Source organism: Delphinus delphis, chromosome 8, assembly GCF_949987515.2.
Source record: "Delphinus delphis chromosome 8, mDelDel1.2, whole genome shotgun sequence".
Lineage (NCBI taxonomy): Eukaryota > Metazoa > Chordata > Mammalia > Artiodactyla > Delphinidae > Delphinus > Delphinus delphis.
The window spans coordinates 41,121,793-41,144,466 of record NC_082690.1 but is presented as its reverse complement, the minus strand read 5'-3'; the positions used below and the strand labels follow the sequence as shown (position 1 = coordinate 41,144,466).

The 22,674-nt window shown below is 38.5% G+C and overlaps 1 protein-coding gene and 3 non-coding genes across 15 annotated transcripts in view; all 4 read left to right on the top strand.

Moving 5' to 3' along the window:
- CEP295 (centrosomal protein 295) overlaps positions 1-22,674 on the top strand; it is a 48,552-nt gene that overhangs the window by 24,648 nt on the left and 1,230 nt on the right. For 5 of the 12 annotated variants that reach the window (XR_011246568.1, XM_060018108.1, XM_060018099.1 and 2 more), the window contains 15 exons: positions 1,099-1,191; positions 1,340-1,443; positions 3,551-3,688; positions 4,102-4,199; positions 4,456-7,930; positions 8,994-9,162; positions 9,299-9,442; positions 13,534-13,686; positions 17,287-17,390; positions 17,901-17,997; positions 18,376-18,624; positions 19,411-19,547; positions 20,421-20,622; positions 21,239-21,840; positions 22,505-22,645. Coding sequence is in view for 11 of the 12 variants with exons in the window: in XM_060018108.1 (XP_059874091.1) it covers positions 1,099-1,191; positions 1,340-1,443; positions 3,551-3,688; positions 4,102-4,199; positions 4,456-7,930; positions 8,994-9,162; positions 9,299-9,442; positions 13,534-13,686; positions 17,287-17,390; positions 17,901-17,997; positions 18,376-18,624; positions 19,411-19,547; positions 20,421-20,622; positions 21,239-21,840; positions 22,505-22,645 (5,906 nt within the window). In the remaining variant the exon portion in view is untranslated. Of the gene's footprint in view, positions 1-1,098; positions 1,192-1,339; positions 1,444-3,534; positions 3,689-4,101; positions 4,200-4,455; positions 7,931-8,993; positions 9,163-9,298; positions 9,443-13,533; positions 13,687-17,286; positions 17,391-17,900; positions 17,998-18,375; positions 18,625-19,410; positions 19,548-20,420; positions 20,623-21,238; positions 21,841-22,504; positions 22,646-22,674 lie in introns of those variants that run through there. The other 7 variants (XM_069540919.1, XM_069540917.1, XM_069540918.1 and 4 more) reach the window with 7 other exon arrangements.
- TRNAS-AGA (transfer RNA serine (anticodon AGA)) lies at positions 12,603-12,684 on the top strand. Its single transcript has one exon. It is a non-coding gene; the product is annotated as a tRNA-Ser (tRNA).
- LOC132430384 (small nucleolar RNA U2-19) lies at positions 17,514-17,593 on the top strand. The gene has a single exon (XR_009520478.1). It is a non-coding gene; the product is annotated as a small nucleolar RNA U2-19 (small nucleolar RNA).
- Positions 17,744-17,813, top strand: LOC132430382 (small nucleolar RNA U2-30). The gene has a single exon (XR_009520477.1). It is a non-coding gene; the product is annotated as a small nucleolar RNA U2-30 (small nucleolar RNA).

Sequence of the window (22,674 nt, the reverse complement as noted above, 5' to 3'; positions counted from 1 at the left end):
CATATGATATTCAAGCACATGGGCATGGAAGAATTCTTTAGGGGAAGGAATTCAGTGAGAAAAGGTCTTATAAGACCATCTGAAGGGACTGCATCATTTAGAAGATGGCTAGAGAAGGGGCAAGCAGCAAAGGCAGTAAAAGGGAGTGAGAAGAAGGAGAGAGAGTATGGTTTTGGCATTTAATACAAAGGGACACTTTCATCTTTAATCCATAACCAAGTTATTTTGGAAAAGGCCCTGTGTGAGTAGGCTTTCTCTAGCCTCATCTGGCTTCATTCTTCCCCTTGTCTGAGCCAAGTTTTTCACTCCTCACAGGATCTTAATACCTGCTGATCTATCTGGAAAGGTCTCCTGTACCTCCCCACAATCTTTACCTGCTTGATTCCTCCTTACCTTTCAACTGTCCACTTAAATGCCATTTCCTAAGAGAAATCTCATCTGAGTTCCTAGTCTAATTCAGATTCCTGTGAAATACTCTATTGTGTAACCCCCCTTTTTTCTTATATAGTACTGGCACCGTTTCTAATTTTATAATTTTTTCTAGGATAATTATATAATGTTCTGTCCCCCATGTACCTCCTTTGAGGCCTTTTCTGGTTGACCATGGTAAATTTGCATACAGCACATAAGTAGGTGCTGAACGAATGAGGTGACTGAATGCTCCGTTCAGTTTCTGGCTACCCTGATGTGATCAAAATATACTGCTTTAACTTCCTTCTCTGCTCTGGATTCATAAATAATAAAAATCCTAATACCTAAGTATGTCAAAGATACACTTAAATTTCTTCTCTTTTTACACGTTGGTGCCTTGCTTACTCTGCTCTTTCTATGCTTTCCCATTGTGTTTGAAACTCTGTCAGCCTACCTTTTAAGTCAGTTCTTCGTTTTTTCTTTTTTGTTTATAATTTTAGTCTTAGGTCTTTTTGTATTAGGCTAGAATTTATTGGATAAAATATGTGGTCTCTGGAAGGTGGCTGGATCTTAACTAAATAAGACACTCAGGTGGACCAATGTTAATCTGAATGTAGATTTTTGTTACATTTGTCAGATTCAAGTTTTGACAGTGAAAATACGTTCATAATGGTGTATCTATTCCAGATGTTGAAAGTGACACGCTAACAGTTGACTCTGGACCACTTACTAGTGAAGATAAACCACTTTCATTCAATACAGACTCTGAAAAGGAACAAGGTATTTCTTTTATCATATTCTCAAATTAAACTTGCTTGATTCTTCACATCTTTTTCCTAATAAAATTACATGTAATGAACAAAAGATATTACAGTGGTATCAAATTCTAAAGTACTGAAACTAATTATTGCTTTGGGGATTCTCTTAGAAATGAAAGAGACTCAGCCTATCACAGCAGTAGCTCAGAGTTCAGTTCTACTTCATCCTCAGGAAGAAGCAGCCAGAATTAGAATGGCAGCAAGGCAGAAACAGGTAATTTGAAATTTTTATTTTATTTTTATATTCATTTTGGCTGCACTGGGTCTTCGTTGCGGCGCATGGGCTTCTCTAGTTGTGGTGAGCAGGTCCTAGAGTGCGCAGGCTCAGTAGTTGCAGTGTTCAGGCTTTGTTGAGGTAAGTGGGATCTTAGTTCCCTAACCAGGGATCGAACTCAGGCCCCCTGCATTGGGAGTGCGGAGTCTTAACCACTGGACCACCAGGGAAGTCCCTGAAATTTTATTTTTAAAGGTTTCTTTCTTCCCCTATGTACTGTAGTTTTATTTGACCGGTGAAATTTGTCTTAACATCTGGCTACTTTTGATACCATTTCTTCTGCCTTGTCTTACACATACATTTGATAGAAGGTACTTACTTCATCTTTACTTGTACTACTCATTTGACCCTTATTGCATTCTGCTTTGTATTTTATACTCTGGTATGTATCTTATCTTCCCTATAAAATTTATCAGTTTTTTAAAGGCAGAGACTATCTTTTTTTTTTTTTTTTTTTGCCTCACTATGGGCATGTGGAACTTCCCCGACCAGGGATCGACCCATGCCCCCTGTAGTGGAAGCATGGAGTCTTAGCCACTGGACCACCAGGGAAGTCCGATACTGTCTTTTTTAAAAAGTCAATTTATCCTACATAGTTTCTTCTACAATGCTTTACACATAGTTAGTACTCAATAAATATTTGTTGTATAAATGAGTCCCTGTCATAATATTAAACATTGATCTGGGCTTTGTAATCCCAAAAGTTTTTTTGAAAAACTGTGTTTCAAAGAAAAATTTTAAATTCAACTTCCGTAACTGTAATATTTGTCCCTTCTACTTTAATGAAAGATTTTCTTAACACAGATTACCTCGAAAGAGGCTAATTGTTACTAAGCCAGTCAGTTTATAGTCATAGTTTTTATAAAAATGCAGCTGAGGGATGACAATTCTATGAGCCAATATTTTAAGTCTCAGATAAATGCTTTCTAATCAATATTCTAAAGCAGTATTGTCCAGTAGATTTTCTACAGTAATGGAAACATTCCATATCTATGTTCAGTATGGTAGCTGCTACCTACATGGGCTGTTGAATACTTGAAGTATGAGTAGTGCAACTGAGAAACTGAATTTTAAATTTTATTTGTTTTGGGTTGATGTAAATTTTAATAGTCACATGTAGCTAGTGACTACTATATTGATAGTGCAGTTCTAGAGTTACTACAAAACTGTAAATGGTTTAAATTCCGTGGCTCCTATGAGTGAAGGAAAGGAAGGTGAAGATAGGAACTAAGCTATAGCCACTATTGCCTGATTAAGAATAGGTAATATCATATTGAGACATTTTTAATTTTGAAAACAAGATCATTTTTCATTATCTCTAGTAGACGTATTTCTCTTAATAAAACTTCACATACATTCCCTTTTCTATTTATTCAGTATATGTGTCTTATATATGTTTCAAGGACTACTAGGTGTTGGATTTAACAGGCAACCAGACAGACTAGTCCCTGTCCTCAGGAATCTTACAGTTACTTTAACACATGTTTTTAGTTCTTGGATTTATGTGTGTATGTGTTGGTATAATTTTGAGTTTATTTGTCGTCACTCTGCCATTATTTTCCATCTGTTTAATGCCTGACAGTAAGAACTGAATGTTGCTCACTGTACTTTTATTTAGCTTGTAGATAACGGCACCCTTTTATGAGTATGCCTAAGAAATCAAAGTGTTGTGAGCCTTCTCGATATTTAATTTCTTAGGCATTATTCTTACTGAGAACAAGGTAAAATTAAAGATGTGAACACAGAATTTGCTACTTCTCTGGAGGTGATGCTTCAGTGGTGATCAAGGTTTCCCTGTGCTCCCAGGAAATAGAAATAGTTAATATGTTTATTTTTACTTCTCTCCCTTTTCCTCCTTTCCCCTTTTCCTGTCTCTTGCTTCCGTCCTCCCTCTGGTAGTGGCAATAACAGATAAAACGTCACCACTTTCTTCTTGGATAATTGGTACTCTTGGTGATGAGACCTGTTTCTTTTCATTGTAATGCATATAAACTTTTCTTTGGCATGAGTTTGTTGTTAATAAATCAATAGTATTTTTGTTATTTAGATAATGGAAATAGAAGAACAAAAGCAAAAACAGTTGGAATTACTTGAACAAATTGAACAACAGAAATTAACATTAGAAACTGATTGCTTCAGAGCTCAGCTGGAAGAAGAAAAAAGAAAAAAAACTCAACAGACTGGGGTACGATGCAGGAAATCTAATCCCTACATAGATTGTTGGGGGATAAAGAAGTGTGGGCAATCTTAGCATTCAGAAAAGTAAAGTGCAATTCTAATTTGTATTTGATAATTTTTTAAAAAAATAATGTATATGTAAAAATAACTTTATACAAACCTAATGACTTTCATCTTTCAGTTTCTAGAGGGCTAATATATGTGACCATGACTTGTATGTAATGTGTATGTTGAGCTCTTGGGCTTGACACTAAAGGAGAGTGGTAGATTACTTCATTTCTTAACAATGGAAATGCCAGTCTTTTTTATGAAAAATAAAGCTATATGGAAGTTTACAATTATAGAACATCAGTTTATGTAAAGTACTTTAGTACTTATTTCTGGATTTGCCTTTTAGTTAGTATCTTTGTCTTTTATTAGGTTGGCACTGCGCCAGCATCATGCACCATAAGTTCTGATGAAGATAATCACAGGCAGATGATTTATAACTATCAACAACAGCTATTACAGCAAAACAGGTATTAGCTAGGGTACAATTTATATGTGATAGTGTGTGGCTACATTTTCAGGATTTCTTATTTGGTTTATATGAAGGTCTTATCAGGATTCCCTTTAGAACTATGGCATGTAGATTTCTCAAAGAGCAATGTTAATAACGTTGTTCCATTTCTGCCTTGATTATGGCCACCCCTAGATTGAATTTAATGTATAAACACTTAAGAATGTGGGGCATTTTTTTAATCAAAAAGAATAATGCTTGTTTGTTTTGGGTAGGCTTCACAAACAGTCTGTTGAAACAGCCAGGAAACGATTACTCGACTATCAGACTATGTTAAAAGGAAAGTACCTATCCATGTCAGCTGCACCATTGATACCTGGTTCTGTTACATCAGTACCACCACAGAAATCTGAAAGACCCGCTGTTACATCAGAACATGAGGATCAAGGTCAGAGACCCAAGTTGAGTCCTAACAAACAACCTATGCAACCCGTACAGATCTCCAAATTAGAGCAAGATTTTCAGGTTCCAAGACAACATCGCTTTCCACAAAGACAGGTAGAAACAACCAAAACATTAGTTACTTCAGATGTTTTAGCCGAGCAAGCTTTGGAATCACAGGAACAGCCAAAGCAACTCTCACAGACTGAAACACAACAGAGAGACTATAAATTGGTCCCTAAAGACTCTCATACACTTTCAAGGGCTTTGTCACATGATAAGCCACTGATAGTACAGGATGCCGGAGAAAGAGCTGAAACATCTGGGGCAACAACTTTTCAAACTTTAGACTCCCAGCAAATGTTCTCAGAGAACAATGAAAGTATATCGTCTAAGTTAATTGAACCTTCTTCATTCCTACCATTGGTAGCTGAGCATTCTTTTAGTTCTCTGCCTACTGAAGTTGAGTCTGGAAAAATCCAGGAATGCTTTTCAACTGGGAGCAAAAGTGTAGTTTCTTTAAGCCATTCTGTAGTTGGCCAAATGCAGGATAAGTCTTTGCCATTCTCAGAGAATATCATAGCCCAACAAAGTAATTTGAAGGCTCTCCAAAAACAGTTAGACCTACAGAAAGAAGTTCTTCGGTTAAGACAGGAAGCTCAGGAACAATTGCTTTTGTGCAAACAGAAAGAATTGGAAGGGCAAACTGGCCTTTCTGTATTCCTTCCATTGGTACCTCTGGATTCGTTTGCTTCACTGCCTTCTGCCAAAGCTGAGTCAGGGAGAATCCAGGAATCTTCTCCAACCAAGAAAGAGACTACAGTTTCCTCAGGCCATCCTGGGGTCCCACAACTTCAGGATAGGCTTAATTTTAAATTTCTCCAAGAACAGTTAAATATTCAGAGGGACAGCTTTCAGGCTAGACGGGAAGCCCAGGAAGTATTATGTGTACATAAACAGAGTGAATTGGATGGAAGAGTATGGGCTGAACAGACTGAGCCCCCTTCTGTCCCATCTCAAGGAGCTCAGCATACATTTACTTCACTACCTTCTGCTGGTACTCAATCTGGAAAAATCCAGGACCAGTATTCATCTAAGAGTGAGAAGGAACTTCTCTCAATCCAATCTGAAATCCCCAAATTTCAGGATGGGTCTTCAAGTTTCCTACAGCAGTTCCACCCTTTGCATGATAGTTTGAAGTTGCTCCAAGAACAGCTGACTGCACAGAGGGATGCTCTTCAGGCCAGGCATGAAGCCCAGGCAGAATTACTTTTACATAGACAAAGGGATTTGGAAGACTCTAAGCCTGTGCAGATGAGTTCTTCATTCCTGCCAGTGGTCACTCAACGTTCAGTTGCTTCACAAGCTTCTTCTAAAACTGAGCCTAGAAGAATTCAGAACTTTTATTTCTCTGAGAAGGGGAGTGTTACTCCCTCAAGTCATTTGGTAATGCCAGCATTTCAGGATGAGCCTCTTAGTTTTCCACAGCATAGCCTGCCACAGCAGGAAAATCTAACAACACTCGAAGGTCAGTCGCACATTCAGAGGGTAATACTTGGTGCTAAACAAGAAACTCAGGAATTTGTACACAAACAAAGTGAATTAGAAACAAAAATTCCTTCTGAACAGACTGGCACCTCTTTATCTCTGTCTCAGGGAGCTGAATCTGAAAAATTCCAGGACTATATGTCATTCAGGAGTGACAGTACAGTTCCCTTAAGCCATTGGAAGATCCCAAGATTTCAAGAAAGACTTCTGGGGTTTTCTCGACATATACAACCTCTACAAGATAATTTGGAAGGACACCAAGAATGGTTAGACACAGAAGAGGAGGCCCTTCAGTTTAGCCAGAAGACCCAAGGGAATGTATCTTCTGAACAAACTGGCCCCTCCTTCACACCCCAGTTAGAACAGCTTCCTTTTCCTTCATTGCCTTCTGCTGAATCTCTTACAACCCGGGAACCTCTTTCAGCAGAGAGTGAGAGTAGAATTCCTTCAAGCCATTTTCAGATCCCAGAATTGCAGGATAGACTTTTGAAGATTTCACAGCTTATCCAGCCTCAACAAGATAATTTGAAGGCACTTCAAGAACAGTTAGCTACACAGAGGGAAGCCATCATTCAGTCTAGACAGGAAGCTCAGCAAGAATTACTTCTGCATAAACAGAGTGAGTGGAAGGGAAGAATATCTCCCGAGCAGGTTGGCACCTCTTCCTTCCTGCCCCTAGTTGTACAGCGTCCTTTTGCTCCATTACCTCTTAGTGAAGCTGGTAGAATCCAAGAACCTTGTTCAACTAAGGGTGATAATATAGTCTCCCCACGTCATTCTGAGATACCAAGGTTGCCTGATAGGCTTTTGGGTTTACCACAGCCTGTTTTACCTCAACAAGATTATCCGATTACATTTCAACAGGAACACGTGTATACACAGACAGGTCCCCTTCCATGTAGCGAGAAAACCCAGAAAGAGTTGATTTTGCCCAGACAATATAAATTTGAGGAAAAGTCATCTGAGCATTTTATCCAACCTCTCCATGGTGATTTGAAGGTACTTCAAGAGCAGTTAGACATACAGAGGAAAGCCACTCATTCTAGACAGGAAGTCCGAGAAGAATTGCTTTTGCAAAGACTAAGTAAATTGGAGAAAAGGGTCTCACCTGAGCAGACCAGCACCTCTTCATCCTTATCCCACATAGCACTGCCTGTTGCTGACTCTGAAAGAATCCAAAAATCTCTTCCAACCAGAAGTGACAATACTGTTTCCTCAAGTCATCCTGAGATTCCAGGGTCTCAGGATAGGCTTTTGAGTTTATCCCAGGCTTTTCTGCCTCAGCAAGATCATGTGTCAGCACAGTTGGGCTTACAGAGAGAAGTGCTGCGTTTTAATGAAAAAGCTCAGGAAGAACTGCTTTTAAACAAGCAAGCAGAGCTGATTGCAGGTGACTCTTCTGAGCAGCCTGTTCCCTCTATGTTTCTACCCAAGGAAAGAGAGCATTCATTTATTCCACTACCTTTTGCTGAAGTAAAATCTAAAAACGTTTGTGAATTGTATTCAGCCAAGAATGAACATGCAGCTCCTTCAAGTGCTTCTATGAGCCCAAGACTTCAAGATAGATATTTGAGTTTTTCACAACCTCTCTTAGCTCAGCAAGATAATTTGGGACTTCAGAAGCAGATGGAGCTACAAAAAGAAATTCTGCATTATGGCCAAAAAGCCCAAGAAGAATTGCTTGTACAGAGACAAACAGCATTGCAGCAGCACATTCAGAAACATCAGGAGACCTTGAAGGATTTCTTTAAAGACAGTCAGGTATGTATTAATCTTGAATATCTAAGAATTAAACATCGACAATAACCCAACTCGGCCAAGCTAAATATTTGTTTCAATCCTAGGTCAAAATAAGTTCTTAGTTACTGAGAATAAGTGGTTTGACCTTAACTGTGCTTTAATTTTCTACCTTAAAGAACGTGGAAATTAAAAGGTAAAAATTGATCCACCTTGCATGGCGTTTATGAAGTTGATAGTTATTTGAAGCCCAACTAATTTCAGCCACTGGTTTGATACAACCAAACTCAAACATCATGGAAAATGTAGGTTGCCTTTTGAAGTTTTGTTATGAAGGATTTTGAGCTTACCACAAGATGATTAAATTGTAAAATAACTAGTTAGCAGAATTTGTCTTAGGCAAATGGCAGACTTTGTGCTTTCTGTATAGCACTTCGTTGACATTTGTGTAGAATCAAAATCAGTACCATCTTTTTCCATAAGTGACAATATTAACATCTGTTATAAAAGTGGTGTGATTTTAGGCTGATGGACCGCCGGACCGGCTGCTTGTGACTGAATTGTTGAGAGGACTCTGATGTGGTCACTCAGATTACTATTCATAGCTTCTCTATATGGGAGACAGTATATTCTCCTATATATGAATGTGTCCATTTTATTTTAAAAGGCCACTTCCTAAATTTATGAGTTAGCCTAAACAGAATTCTACAGTCCGTTGATGCTCAGGAGAAGCTTGAGTTGCGTTCATGAGAACTTGAGTTCTGGGGATTTACTGGTCATTTTAAGGAAAAGGAATGGGAAAAGAAAAGCAGAGAGGGATACTCAAGTATAATCTCTTATTGAAAGGTGCAGTGGAGGCTGTAAGGTCCGAGGCTGTGACTGGTTGTACTTTTCAATGGAATTATTACCCTTTCAATATTAGAAGTACTTCTCATTTTTTATCTATAGATAAAATTGTAATAATGTGGTTGATGGAGCTGTTCATGTGGTTGATGTTCTAACTGAAGAACAGAGATATAAATCTAATGACTTCTTCACATGATCTTCATTTTATGTCATCCCCACCCTCGTCTGTCTACTTTTTCAGACAAGTAAGCCCACAGTTGAAAATGATTTTGAAACTAAGAAGCTCAGAGAATGCCTTGTTCATCTCCAAGATCTAGCCAAAGACAATCAGGAAAACATTGGTACTGCAGGCAGGAGAAACTGTGATGATAATCAGCTCCTTTCAGAAGATAGTAATGCCCAGCAAAGTGGTAAGATAATTGCATTTTATTGTACTGATTATCCTGATGATGATTCTTTATTTTAACCTCCTGCAACTTGCCGGTTGAAGAAGTTTGTTTCGTTAACAGATTTGTATTGTGCCTAACTTTGTCTTTGACTTGATAGGGGAGCATCAGGACAAAGAACTGGGTGGGAAATCCTCAAAACCACCTGTAGCAAAAGTTAAAGGTGGATTGGACTTGAACCAACATGAACTTAGTGCCATACAAGAGGTAGAATCACCAGCAAGTGGCAGAACTTCTATACTAGGTAAACAGATGGTTTGATAAAATATGATTTTTTAATATTTGCCAGTTTTCTACAGTTTTTTCAGGATGCTAAATATTTTGTTGTTGAGGAAACTTAGACTATGAGTACTCATGAAGGGGAAAAAATGGTTTCTACAAACAGTATTTAAAATGTGGACTTAAAGAAATGTGTCATTAGGTAACTAGTTTCTTTATATATGAGGAAAAGCAATTGATAGTAGACAAAAATTCTTTGCTATCCATTATTCTGACACTTTTGCTTCCCTCTGCTTCCTTTCTAAACCAGTTTCTCTAGGATATAACCCAGTTTTTTCTCTTCTGCCTTGCTGCTCTTTCACTTCAGTACCTTCACTGCTCTTTCCTGTATCTTTCACAGGATAATCATGGTGCTTAAGACCCTGGCTTTAAGAGCAGTTGTAACATGTATGTTTCTTCACTGTACTTCTTCCTAGATTCAATTATCTAGAAAAATTCCTCCCTGCGATCCTTACTAAATAGCCCTATTTTCATTTTATAATTATTTCTAGATTTCAGCCTCAACCAGATAATTCTCTTGATCAAATCTATCAAAGCAAATTCTTTTTTTTTTTTTTGCGGTACACGGGCCTCTCACTGCCGTGGCCTCTTCCATTGCGGAGCACAGGCTCCGGATGCGCAGGCCCAGCGGTCATGGCCCACAGGCCCAGCCGCTCCACGGCATGCGGGATCCTCCCGGACCGGGGCACGAACCTGCATCCCCCGCATTGGCAGGTGGACTCCCAACCACTGTGCCACCAGGGAAGCCCAAAGCAAATTCTTTTTTAAGGGGGAAAATAACTTTGTCAGTAGAAAGGTACTTAGAAATGTAATGTTAATATTAGCTATTTTGGTCTTAAAGCCATAAAATATTGTACCTTTGTTTCGGGCTAAAAGAGTTTAAGAAAGTAGAGATTCAGAATAACTCTTAAGAATCATTCCCCTTTTTACTTTCTCCTTATGTCTTATGGAAATTATAACAAAGTAATGATTCTATTTATTACTAGGCTTTGGAAGCTTTTCTTCATTTTGCACTATTTGGTAAACACAACTGTTCAGGAATTGATTGGTGCTTTCCCTAACTCAGAATGAGCATTGGGAAATTCCGACCATTGATTCCTATAATTTAATGAGTTGTGTATGAGACTGCAAAAATAGCCTATCTAAAAGGGAAAGCTATATATTCCCTCACCTCCACCTCCTTATCCTTCAGGCTTTTTTCAATGAAAAGAACCCAGATGTAAGTCTTGACAAGGAACCCAGATGTAAGTCTTGACAAGGAATTTCCTTGTCTATACCTCTGCGACACCTACAGAGTACCAGTTCTTCTCAGTTCTAGTTGATCAACTCTGGAATCTCTCCATTTGTTTCTATTCCCACTACCACTCTTTTAATTCAGGCTGTCATTTCTTTCTTGAAGGGCTGCTACAACTCCCCATGTCTCCCTGTTTCCAGTCTAGCATTACTCTCATTCATTTTCCCATGGTGTACTCAGAGTAATCTGCCTCTATTGCTCCATGTTTAAATTCTTCATTCGTTTCCCTTTGACTGGAGGAATAAGTCTAAATGAAGTCTTAAGTCCCTAGCTTCACCCACAAGGCCCTTCATGGTCTCACTCCCTCCCTTCAGGGGTGAGGTAAGTGCCACTTGTGTGGCATAAACTTTCCATGAGCTGTCAGGCATCCCTCTCATGTGCTCTTTGGGAGCTTTCATCATAGCCTTCATCACACTTCTTTGGGTAATACTTTTAGTCAAAATATTATAGGCAAATAGTGCTAAAAGGTTACAACATGAAACAGCATTTCTTTCTGCCCCTACACCCCCCCCACCCCTTGATGCTACTCACCAGACACAGTCACTTTTCAAGTCTCCTAGGTGTTTCTTCTTGTATTTACTTCTGTAGTTGGCAATGGATTTTAGCAAAAATTAAGCCAAATATTAAACACTGCTAAAATAATTTGAGATCACATCATTTTCTCTGTTTGTGAGAACATCTTTTAGTGCGATATTGGATGATACATTCTTAACAAGGTTATTGTTGTCCCCAAAGGGGATGAAAATTGCTTCGCAGGGAGATGAAAAAGTCTTACTCTTTATGTACCAAAGCACAAATGTACATAAAAAGATATACAGTATTAAAAAAAAAAGATATACAGTATATATAGTTATTAAGTTTCATGGAGTTAGGAGGCAATTAGGAAAAAAGTCTTGAAAGGGTTCCTTAGGTGGGTGATGATAAAGTTAATATTGAGAAACACTGAGCTATAATATTCCAATTTTCTTCTCTGTATTCTACTTATTTTTTTTTGGCTTCGCTGGGTCTTAATCTTTTTTTTTTTAGTTGTGGCCTGTGGACTCCTTAGTTGCAGCATGCGAACTCTTAGTTGTGGCATGCATGCAGGATCTAGTTCCCTGATCAGAGATCTAACCCAGACCCCCTGCATTGGGAGCATGGAGTCCTACCCACTGGACCACTAGGGAAGTCCCTGTAGTCTTATTTCTTCCCTATAGTCTTATTTCTTTAGGCTTTACTTTCTGGGAGAATTTTCTCAGCTTTTTCTTGTAACATTTCTTAGGAATTTTTATTTGGCTCTCAAAGTATAGTTTCTAAAAGCTTGCCCTCCTTTCTGGTATTTTCTTTTTGTAGCATCCTGCTCTTGTTTCATGGATGCAAAATACTGCCTACTTTGAATATTTATAGGTTTTTGCTTGTTTGGGGTCCTGTATTTTCTCTGTTTGTCTGGGTTCTTCCTTTTTTTTTTCTGTCTGAAATTTTAGAGGCTTTTCTCTAATATCTTGCATATTTGAGCGGAACACTGAATGGCTAATTGGAAATTCTATAGGTGGGGACCTTATTTACTTCTGGATTTCACTGGAAAATGTGGCTTTTCCTTGAGGACCCTCAGCTTAGTATCTGTGGTTCTTTCCCCTGAGCAATTTACAGTTTAGTTTCTCCAAAGAAAGATCCTCCAAGTTTGATACAAGCCTGGCTGTTGCTCTTATGGAGCCAGACCTGGGGGGATCTGAGTCGAGGGTGCAAACTTTCTTTTAGTACCTCTGATTTCCTTATGGCATTCTTTTTCTTCCCTCCACACTTGCCCCTTTCAGTGCCTGATCCCCCTAAATTCAGAGTGTATTGGATTCATGTAGTTGTGGCCAAGTGGTTAAGACGATAGACTAGAAATCCATTGGGGTTTCCCCACACAGGTCCAAATCCTGTCAACTACTGCACCTTTCCCCTTAGAAAGGTAATCCTTTGACACTTTACCAGTTTGAGAGTCTGCTATAAATTTGATTGCAGAGTGTATAGGATTCAGTTTCTCTAGAGGATAAACCTTTAGTCTTCTCTGGGGATGATGTTGAGAGATAGGAATCTCAGGTGATGGGAGGGATCTTTTCCATGTACATGTTTTTAAACATTCTCCTGTTTTCAGTTCCCTGATTCACACCTTCCTTTTGTAATACCTCTTGCCTTTAATTCCCAAGTTTTTCTGGGGTTCTGCACAGTAAATTAGCTTCTACTTCTGAGTGTCTCCCACTCCTTTCTTTGTTTCATGAGTGTTTATTTCAGTCATAAGTGTTTATTTCAGTGATTATTACTTTGATAATCACCCTCAGGTAAACACCATCCAGGTCAGGAACTGGAATGTTAGAGAACTCCATAAACTCTTCCCTCGTACTCTCGCAATTACTCTTCCTCCTCTTCTCCCCAGGGTAAACCCCTATCTTGATCTCTAATACCACAGATTAGCTGTAGCTGTTTTTGAACTTTATGTTATGAATGCATATTATTCCTTATAAAACTTAATGGTTAATAATTTTTCCAGGCATTTTTCCTGTGATTAGTCAGTACTGAAGCATTTTCTATCATTAGGAAGTAGGAGTTTCGTTAAAAACTTAGTAAAATTGAATTGAAATAATTAAAGGCTGTGTGAAAGTCAAGCAGTTACTATTTTCTTGCTACACTGATTAAGTCTTTAAGAGTTTAGGTTTTTACCCCTAATCTAAATTGCCATTTTAGTTTTAACTAGAAACGTAAGTGGAAATCCAGTGAGTCAATTTTTTTTTCCCTCCCAGGTAAACCAGACTTTTACCAAGACAGAGACCCACTTAGGGTCTCAGTAAGCCGAGAACAGAGTTTTCTTGGGAGCCCCCTGGACTGTGATCCATTTGGTCATCTTCACCCAGTTGCCCAGGAGAGCATCTGTGGTGATGACTCTGATAAAGCAGGTAAGAGAGAAAGAAGTTGAAACTGGAATTGCTGTGCATAAGAATATGTGGACAAAAGATAGTTATTGTAGTGTTATTTGTAATGAAAAATGGTAAATAACTTCAGTGAAACTGCAGTTTTGTGAAGGTGTTAAAAGTGAGGGGAGAAAAGTCTGTGTTCATGCATTTGAAAACTGTCTGGAATAAGAATCACCAAAGTTTAGGTATGGGTTAATCTTTGTTGGAGGTTGGGTTTCACACTTCTATTTCATATGTTTACATAATGTGAAATTATTTTTCCATAAGAAGCCTATATTATTTCTGTACACAAAAAGTTGAATGAGGGAAGTGAAGTTTATTTAGAGAATAATTAATGACACTTTTAAATTGTTTCACTAAATAAGTAAATGTTAGTAGGAGGTATGTAAGGGTATGAGGTTTTTACAGTTGGCAAACTACACATTTTGTGTTTAAGCCTATTTGTAACAATCCACATTTAATTAAATACTACTGAGTATTATCTTTTAAAAATTCTATCTGTGGCATTCTAAACGAGCTGTTTTATGTTTAGTTTTAAATATTTGGAAAGTATTAAGGAACAAGTTACAAGGAAAAAACTTTAAATCACTTAATTCTGCCACCCAGACAACTGATGTTAATTTTCTCGCTTTTGAATTTGTGCATATTTATAACAAGCTATTTTATATGTATAATATTGACCCTGCAAAGCATAGTTCCAGTACTGCTTCATTAGTTCTAAAGCACCTTTTAAGTAGTTGCCTTTTCTAACCAGATTTCTTTTTATTTTAGCTGTCACATATACTTGGATAATTGTTATCTTAGTTGTATCTAGAGTTTAATACAATGAGAGATGAGCAAGACCTATTTTCTTTTTGAGAGTTTGTAGAAAAATTGACTTTAGCTTCTCCTTTTTTGATTGGAGATTGAAATAACTACAAAATATAATTTCCAATGAATTGTAGTTTTTGACATTTTAAAATAAAAACCATTACCATTTTTTTAGATTTAGCCAGTGAATACTTGCATTCCTTTTTATTCTACCTGTCAATGTCCTCTAGCCAAAGACTACCAAGAACACACATGTAATTGAAGAAAGCTGGGTGCTTTGACTTGTAGTGAGGGAGAATGCACACCGTGGGGAACCATGAGGCCAATGAATTAGTGAGAGGGTATTAGAAGGGACTTACTATAAGATTTGGGCTTTATTAGGTGATTTTGAGGAGGGTTTAAGTATTTTGAAATAGGGCTTTGTTTGTTAGTATTGGATATTATCAGGAAGCCAGGGTGATTCTGTTACTGGATACCTACAAAATTCTTCCCTAGGAGGTAGGAATAATGGAGTTAGGCTAAGTAAAGCTGTACTTGATTAAGCAGCAGTCACTCATGTTAGCCAGGATAAGGAGATGATAGGTCATTTTTTTTTTTTTTTTTCCGGTACGCGGGCTTCTCACTGTTGTGGCCTCTCCAGTTGCGGAGCACAGGCTCCGGACGCGCAGGCTCAGTGGCCATGGCTCACGGGCCCAGCTGCTCCGCAGCATGTGGGATCCTCCCGGACCGGGGCACGAACCCGTGTCCCCTGCATCAGCAGGTGGACTCTCAACCACTGCGCCACCAGGGAAGCCCTTCGATAGGTCATTTTAGTGGTTTGGACGGTATTCATGGTTTTGTCTATGTTCAGACATGTTCAGACTTTTCTCCCCTCATTTAACACCTTCACAAAACTGCAGTTTCACTGAAGTTTATTTAACTCTGACCTTGCTTCTTTCCCTTATTTTTATTTTTCAATTCTTATCACTACCCAAGTGCTACTGGTCACCTCCTGGTCACCCTCCTCTGGGGGAATCTTCTTTGGTTTGTTACAGATAATAACAGTTATAGGACTGTGATTACGAAATGGTAAACCCGTAATTTCTCATCTCACAACTAGCTTTTGAAATGAGCTGCTTAAGAAAAAATAAAAACTCACTATAAAGTTTCACCATCTCTTACTTTCTTCACTTAAAATTTTAGTGTGTAAAGAAGCAACCAAATAACAGTTTAGGGCTTCCCTGGTGGCGCAGTGGTTGAGAGTCCACCTGCCGATGGAGGGGACACGGGTTCGTGCCCCGGTCTGGGAAGATCCCACATGCCGCGGAGCGGCTAGGCCCGTGAGCCACGGCCGCTGAGCCTGCACATCCGGAGCCTGTGCTCTGCAACGAGAGAGGCCACGACAGTGAGAGGCCCATGTACCGCAAAAAAAAACCAAACAAAAAAACAGTTTAATGGTTAAATCAGTTGTATCACAGTAATATATTTTTAATTGAACTAGGAGAGGGTAAAAAATTGTATTTAAAAACAAATTATATTTAAATATAATATTTGATATTTGCTGTTTTTACTTTATTATCCATAATATAGGTATCATTTTATGAATAAATATATGTATCTACACACATATACAGATACATATGTGTGCATGTGTATGTGTCCTGGGTTACCTCTTAGAAAATATTTCTTACACAAACATCTAAGAAACATACTTTTAACGTTCATGATCTCTTTTAATAATATCATGGGGATAATGAGACAAATTTTAGTTTATATTTGGCAGAGCAGTTTTAATTTTATTCTATTTCAGAGCCACAGACGACCATATGCCTTGGCCGGCTTTCTCACAAATGTTGACTATTGGGAGTAAGAGAAAAACTAACTCAGAATACCCAGATTACTAATAGTGAGACAGAAAATATAATTTTTATGTATTTTTAATATGTCAAGTGTAATTAGGAATGATAATTCATAATAAAAGCAGTGTATGCTCATTGTGATTTTAGACAGCACTGCAAGTTATAAAGAAGCAGAATTCCTCCTTGTCCTACCATTCTCAAGCAACCACTGGTTGCACTTGGTGTTTTTGTCTTTTTTATGTGCATTTGTCTCACCTTTGAGATCACACTGTACTTATAATTGAATATTCTTCCTTCTTCAGTTAAAATTAAATGACAAAAGCGTTTCCCATTATACTGGCTCTTTTCTAAAGGGTTTTATTCATAGAATAATAATGACAACTACAGTTTTCCATGAAAAATTATATTGTGCTAACTATAAATTTTTTTTAATTAGTTAATTTATTTTGTTTATTTTTGGCTGCATTGGGTCTTCGTTGCTGCGCGCGGGCTTTCTCTAGTTGCGACGAGTGGGGGCTACTCTTCGTTGCAGTGTGCGGGCTTCTCATCACGGTGGTTTCTCTTGTTGCAGAGCACGGGCTCTAGGCGCACGGGCTTCAGTAGTTGTGGCTCATGGGCTCTAGAGCGCAGGCTCAGTAGTTGTGGCACACGGGCTTAGTTGCTCCGAGGCATGTGGGATCTTCCCAGACCAGGGCTCGAACCCGTGTCCCCTGCATTGGCAGGTGGATTCTTAACCACTGTGCCACCAGGGAAGTCCTAAATGCTTTTAATGAATAATAATATGAGTTTTTTTTTTTTCTTTTTGGTCTAAGATAAGGCAGCTCTACAAAGCAAAATATGAAAGAAAATTGTAGGAAAGCAGGAAATTATGCCCTCTGGTGCTAAAAATTTGATTTGTCATAATCCAGACCTTCCCCCTCCTTCCTCATTTTAGTCAAGGTCAGTGAGGCTGTGGTTGAGAGTCATGCAGTATTAAGTTACGCTGCGGAGGAAGAAGACCATACGTACCTGGGTCCAAATGTGAAGCCAGATGATAAGGTTAGTCATGTCTTGATGTGTACTGCATTGTTAGAGTTGCTTGGCTTCCTGTTGTCTTTTTAGTTTACAGAAGTTGTGGAATATTAAAGTCCATGTTCTCTGAGATCTGCTCTTACTGGAGTGGATCAGTGATGAAAACAGCCAAATCTGAGCATCAGAAGACCTCTTAGTCTACCTGATGCATGATCTCTATAGTTCTGAGAAGCAAAAGAATAATTTAAAACAATAAGGGGTGTGTGTGTGTGTGTGTGTGTGTGTGTGTGTGTGTAAAGGTGACAGTGGATAACTGAGGACTTATTGATGGGGGAGTGAGAGTGGGCTGGGGGGGTGTGTATGAAAGGCTGATCAGTTCTGAGCAATGATGAAAAGGTTTTACTACGGACCTTTATAACTATGAAGGTTTCTACACTTGATCTGAGCTCAGAATAAATAACTGCTAATGTTGGTGATTTGGGTTTTTTCTAGATATTACTTCCTACATTGTGGCCTAATGTTCTCCTTAATTTTTAGGCTGAAACACAAGAAATTTATCATGAGCCATTATCTTCAATAACTGTTTCTACTGGGAGCTTTTTAAGTTATGAAAACACAGATTTGAGCCTTACAGGTAAGAATATCAGAATGTTTATAAATAAATTGAAAGAGAAGCACCAGTTGCACTGCAGTACAGCGGTGAGAGCCAACATTGCTTTTCACAAGGTGCTGAGAGGGATTGTTCTTTAAATCTCAAAAGTAATCATGCCTTTAGAATATTGGACAGTATGACATTCTAATCGTGATTGAAGTCACGGGGCTGCAGACGCAGAGACACTCTGCCGATCTCCAGTAGCACGTTGACGGTCTGCTAATGTTGGTGGGAATCTACGGAGCACATTTCTTGGCTGCACTGATTCCTTGTGGATGTGTATTGCTATGCCTCTCTGCTAAAATCTGTCTCAAAGGAAGTACCCAGACACTAAATATTTTCATTAAACCCAATTTTCAGAGTCGTTTTCAGAGCTTGTGGACCAGAGGGAACAAGAATCTCCCACCAGTAAAGAAGAGGAAACAAATGTTTTAAGTTCTGTAGTTCCTTCAACACAAGTTATTTATCAAAGACAGGACCCTCAGGACTCCCTTAAACCTCTTTTACCTGCATTGGAAACATTTACATCTGGTCAGACACACATTCAGCAGATGATAGACAAGTACATAAATGAAGCAATTTTGATGACTGAAAAAACAGACTTGCGGGGTAAAATTATTTGTGAACAAATACTTTCACGTAAACTAAGTGTTTTTAACTTTTAACCTTTCATCCTTTTTAGTTGAAAGTAGTGATTGTTTGAGCTTTGTGTTTTGATGGCTTGCTGTAGCAGTTATAACATGGAAAACGCTGAGGAGAGCACTTAGTGAGAGAGGGGCTTTGGAAACTGACTGAGACAGTGTAGAAGAGATGAGCAGATCTTCCTTCACCTTTGCAAAGTTAACTACAGTAGCTCAGTATTGCCAATACTGAGCACAAGAACTCAGAAATCAGACCTCTTGACCGTTTCCTAACTGTGAAACCACAGGCAGCTTACTCTTTTGTCTCTAGTGGAAGGAGGGGTGTTTGGGATAATGCAGATAAAGTGCAGTGTCTGGCCTGTGGCAACACTCGGTACAGTGAGCTTTTCTTCTTTTTTTCAAATCATTGATCCTGAAATGAGCTAATTGAGAATAACAAAGCTTACTGTAACAAAGCAGTGACCATGATGGCATCTTACTCCTAACTAACCCCATAAAGACCTTGAGGCTAGTAGAAATGGAAACTTGCATTTGTCAAAGGTTCTGGTCAAACCACTGCCACCACCTGCCCCTTTTGTACATGAGAGATAACGGCAGGACTTAATTTGAAAGCACCTGCAGGTAATGAAAAAAATGCAAGTAATTTTGTTGAATTGGAGTTATCTTAAAATAACCTTTATGAGTATGTTCTTAGTACTACTTTTCTAGGCTTCATTTTTAAAATAAGTGTCCTTTTTCCTTAAAATTCCAACAGTTGACTTTGACTTTCCAGAACTGGAGCAGAGTTTTCCAAATTTGCATCGTCAGCTGTTTAAACCCTTAGAACCACATCCAGATTTTGATTCATCATCTTTCTCTGGGATTTCTCAAGACAGCAAAGACTTTTACCAGGTATAATAAAGTAGATGCTTCTTTGCAGTGAATTTCCAAAAACTGTCTTTTCTTCTGTTAGAACAGAACAATGCTTCTTAGCCTTGGCTGCCAATTAAAATCATCTGGTAAGCTTTTAGATACCAGTGCCCAGACTGTACCTCAGACCAATTAAATCAGAATCCCTAGGAATGGTCAGATACAGTGATTATAATGCAGAACCAAGATTGAAAACAGGTGCATTAGAATTTTGTCCCAATAGTTTTATCTCCAGCTATGATGACCCATAAAAACTTGTCGGGCTTCCCTGGTGGCGCAGTAATTGAGAGTCCGCCTGCCGATGCAGGGGACACGGGTTTGCGCCCCGGTCCGGGAGGATCCCACGTGCCGCAGAGCGGCTGGGCCCGTGAGCCATGGCCGCTGAGCCTGCACATCCGGAGCCTGTGCTCCGCCACGGGAGAGGCCACAACAGTGAGAGGCCCGCAAAAAAAACACAAAAAGACAAAAAAAAACTTGTCTTCAGGGTTTCGGGGGGTGGGGTTACCTTAATGGAATTCAGTCTTAAACAGTCAGGTAAACAGAATTTTGCAAAATTTAAAGTCTCTTCCTATACAATAAAGGAGCTAAGATTCAAACCTGGGTCTTTCTATTTCCAGGCAGCTCTGCATAGTTCCTGCTTATCAGAAAATGATATATTCTGAACATATTCTGAACTCTGTCTTGTTAATTCACAATTTGTTTTCTAAACAAAAAGTCTGTTTCATATTTACTAAAGTGAAAGAATTGGGTTTGAATAAGCAAGTGGTTTATGTGGTAGTAAAGTGGTAATTAAGGAAGAATAATATCAAAGAAACATAAAAGATTGATTCAACATAGTAAATACTAATATTTCAGCCTTTCCCGGTTGTCTTCCATCAGAGGTCACATTCCTCCTGTGAAAGCCTCCGTTCTAGTCTGTCACCCAAAAGTACAGCTTCTTTTACAGCACTGAGGACCAGCCTGCATTCTTCTCTTAACACCAGCGTGAACCAGCAGCCTGACCCTAACTGGGCTCATGAGGAAGCTCAGAGTTTTGCTACAGAAAATGTTATTGAAGGTATGTAGAAGTTCAAAAAAGTTAAATAAAGCTCAGTAGTTTTTCATGGTTGTTTATTTTTATCAATTTTCCTTGGAAATTGTACCTAGTAGCTCTTGGTTTGTCTCCACTCCTCACCAGTTTCTCTGTATATTTATTTAAATAACAGGAGTAATATATAGTTTGCATTTTATTTTGATAAAATAAAAAGTGCTGCCTCTTGCTCAACTTCCCTACCTCAACCCTTACAGTTATCAGTTTAAGTATCCTTCTAAAACTTTTTATACAAATTTTATATATATGCACACATCACAACATATATGAGATGCACATGCATGTTTAAGTCTTTCTGTTATAAAGTCAGTATTCTGTTATGGGGGGGAAAGCCCTTGTGTTTAACAGTCATAGTTCCTTTGTTAACTATTATAGGAGAAAATACATGGTGTGAGCAGTAGTTATTCGAATATCTCTGTGACATCCTTTAACTTTCTATTCACGTCTATGTATATCAGTTTTCATTCCTAAAATTTTAAGTAACCTGACTTTATTATTTGCAATGTTCTCAGCAACTATTAAGAGACTGTATCTCTATCGAAGTTTTTACAACATATAATTATGATCAACTGATTTCTTATAGGGTCTGAACAATCTTTTCAACAACTTCTGCCAGAATTTTCTTCACAAGAAGGAAGCCAGCATGCTGACTTACCAAGTATTTTTAGCAGCATTGAAGCAAGAGATTCTTCCCAAGGGGCGGAAAATCAATACTCTTCCTCTGAACAGAATGAAATATTACAAAACAAGCAAAAAAGTGTTCATTTCCAGCTGTCTGTAGGAAATTTGCAAAGTTCAGTCTTCAGTTCATCTGGTGAGGCTAATGTATTTCATCAGTTAAATCTACAGCATAGCACTCCATGTGGTTCTGCCTCTAGTGAGTGCTCAGTAAAAGAAAGACTGGGCTTTGAAGAACTATCAGAAAGAGGAGTTGGTACAGTGTTACAAGGTCAAGGGCTCACTGATGATAAAGAAACCTGTGGCGTTTTAAATATAAATCCACAATTATGCGTAAGAACTTCAATTCAGACACCACATTCAGTCACTGTTCAGAATGAAAAATGTCTTGAGGATTCAACTACTGCAGAAACTCCAACAATCATAGGAAACCAAACTCAACAAGCACAGTCAGCGCTCTTTGTAAGCTCTGGATCCTTTTCACTACAGAACTCTATTCCAATCTGGGTAAGTGAAATCTGTGTTGTATGTAATTTTTGGTTTCATTTTCAGACTTTTTAAACAAAATTGCAAGAGATGCAACAGAGCTACTATATGAGATATAGTCAACCTCATAATCATTAGAAATCTCCAATGAAATGAGAAAGCAAATTTTTAAAATTTGATCTTCCTCTGAATTTTACAGATCTTCCCAGTTCGCATTTCTTTTCTCCAGCTTTCCTGAAAAATGGCGGCTCAGCCTATGCTTCAGCACATAGTGTTGAACTTCACTGTGCTGCACTGGATTAATCTACTTGGTTTCAGCTTACCTTCTAGTACTGTTTGTCCCTCCACAGATAAGCAAAAAATAAGCTGACTGACTTGGCAGCTTTTGGATTTTTTTTTTTTGTAAATTCTTGTTCAGTATTGAAAGGGTTTTTCCTTAATAAAGTGTGGTCTAGGGACTTCCCTGGTGGTCCATTCAGATAGGTAGGGGATACACACACTGTTCTGCACAGCCCCCAGTCAGCAGGCACTTGGCTCTGTAACCCACGGAGTAGTTTGTCTTCTCCATTATCCTTAGTTGAAGAACCTGTTCTTCTTCTTCCATAATGTACATATTTTTCACATTCTGAGTGTTCTTGAGGCTATGATTTTTGAATACTGTTTCCCTTTTAATTTTACTGTACAGGAGACAGAATGTGGCCATGGTATAATGGAAGAACCAGAACTTACATTGATAAGCAACAGTGATATCAGTATTGCTGAAATGGATTTTGCAAACTTAACTCTAGAAGAAAAGAGAGAAAATGAGGCAAAGAGCTGTTTTCAGGTAAATTTCATAGCTCTCATTTTATACAG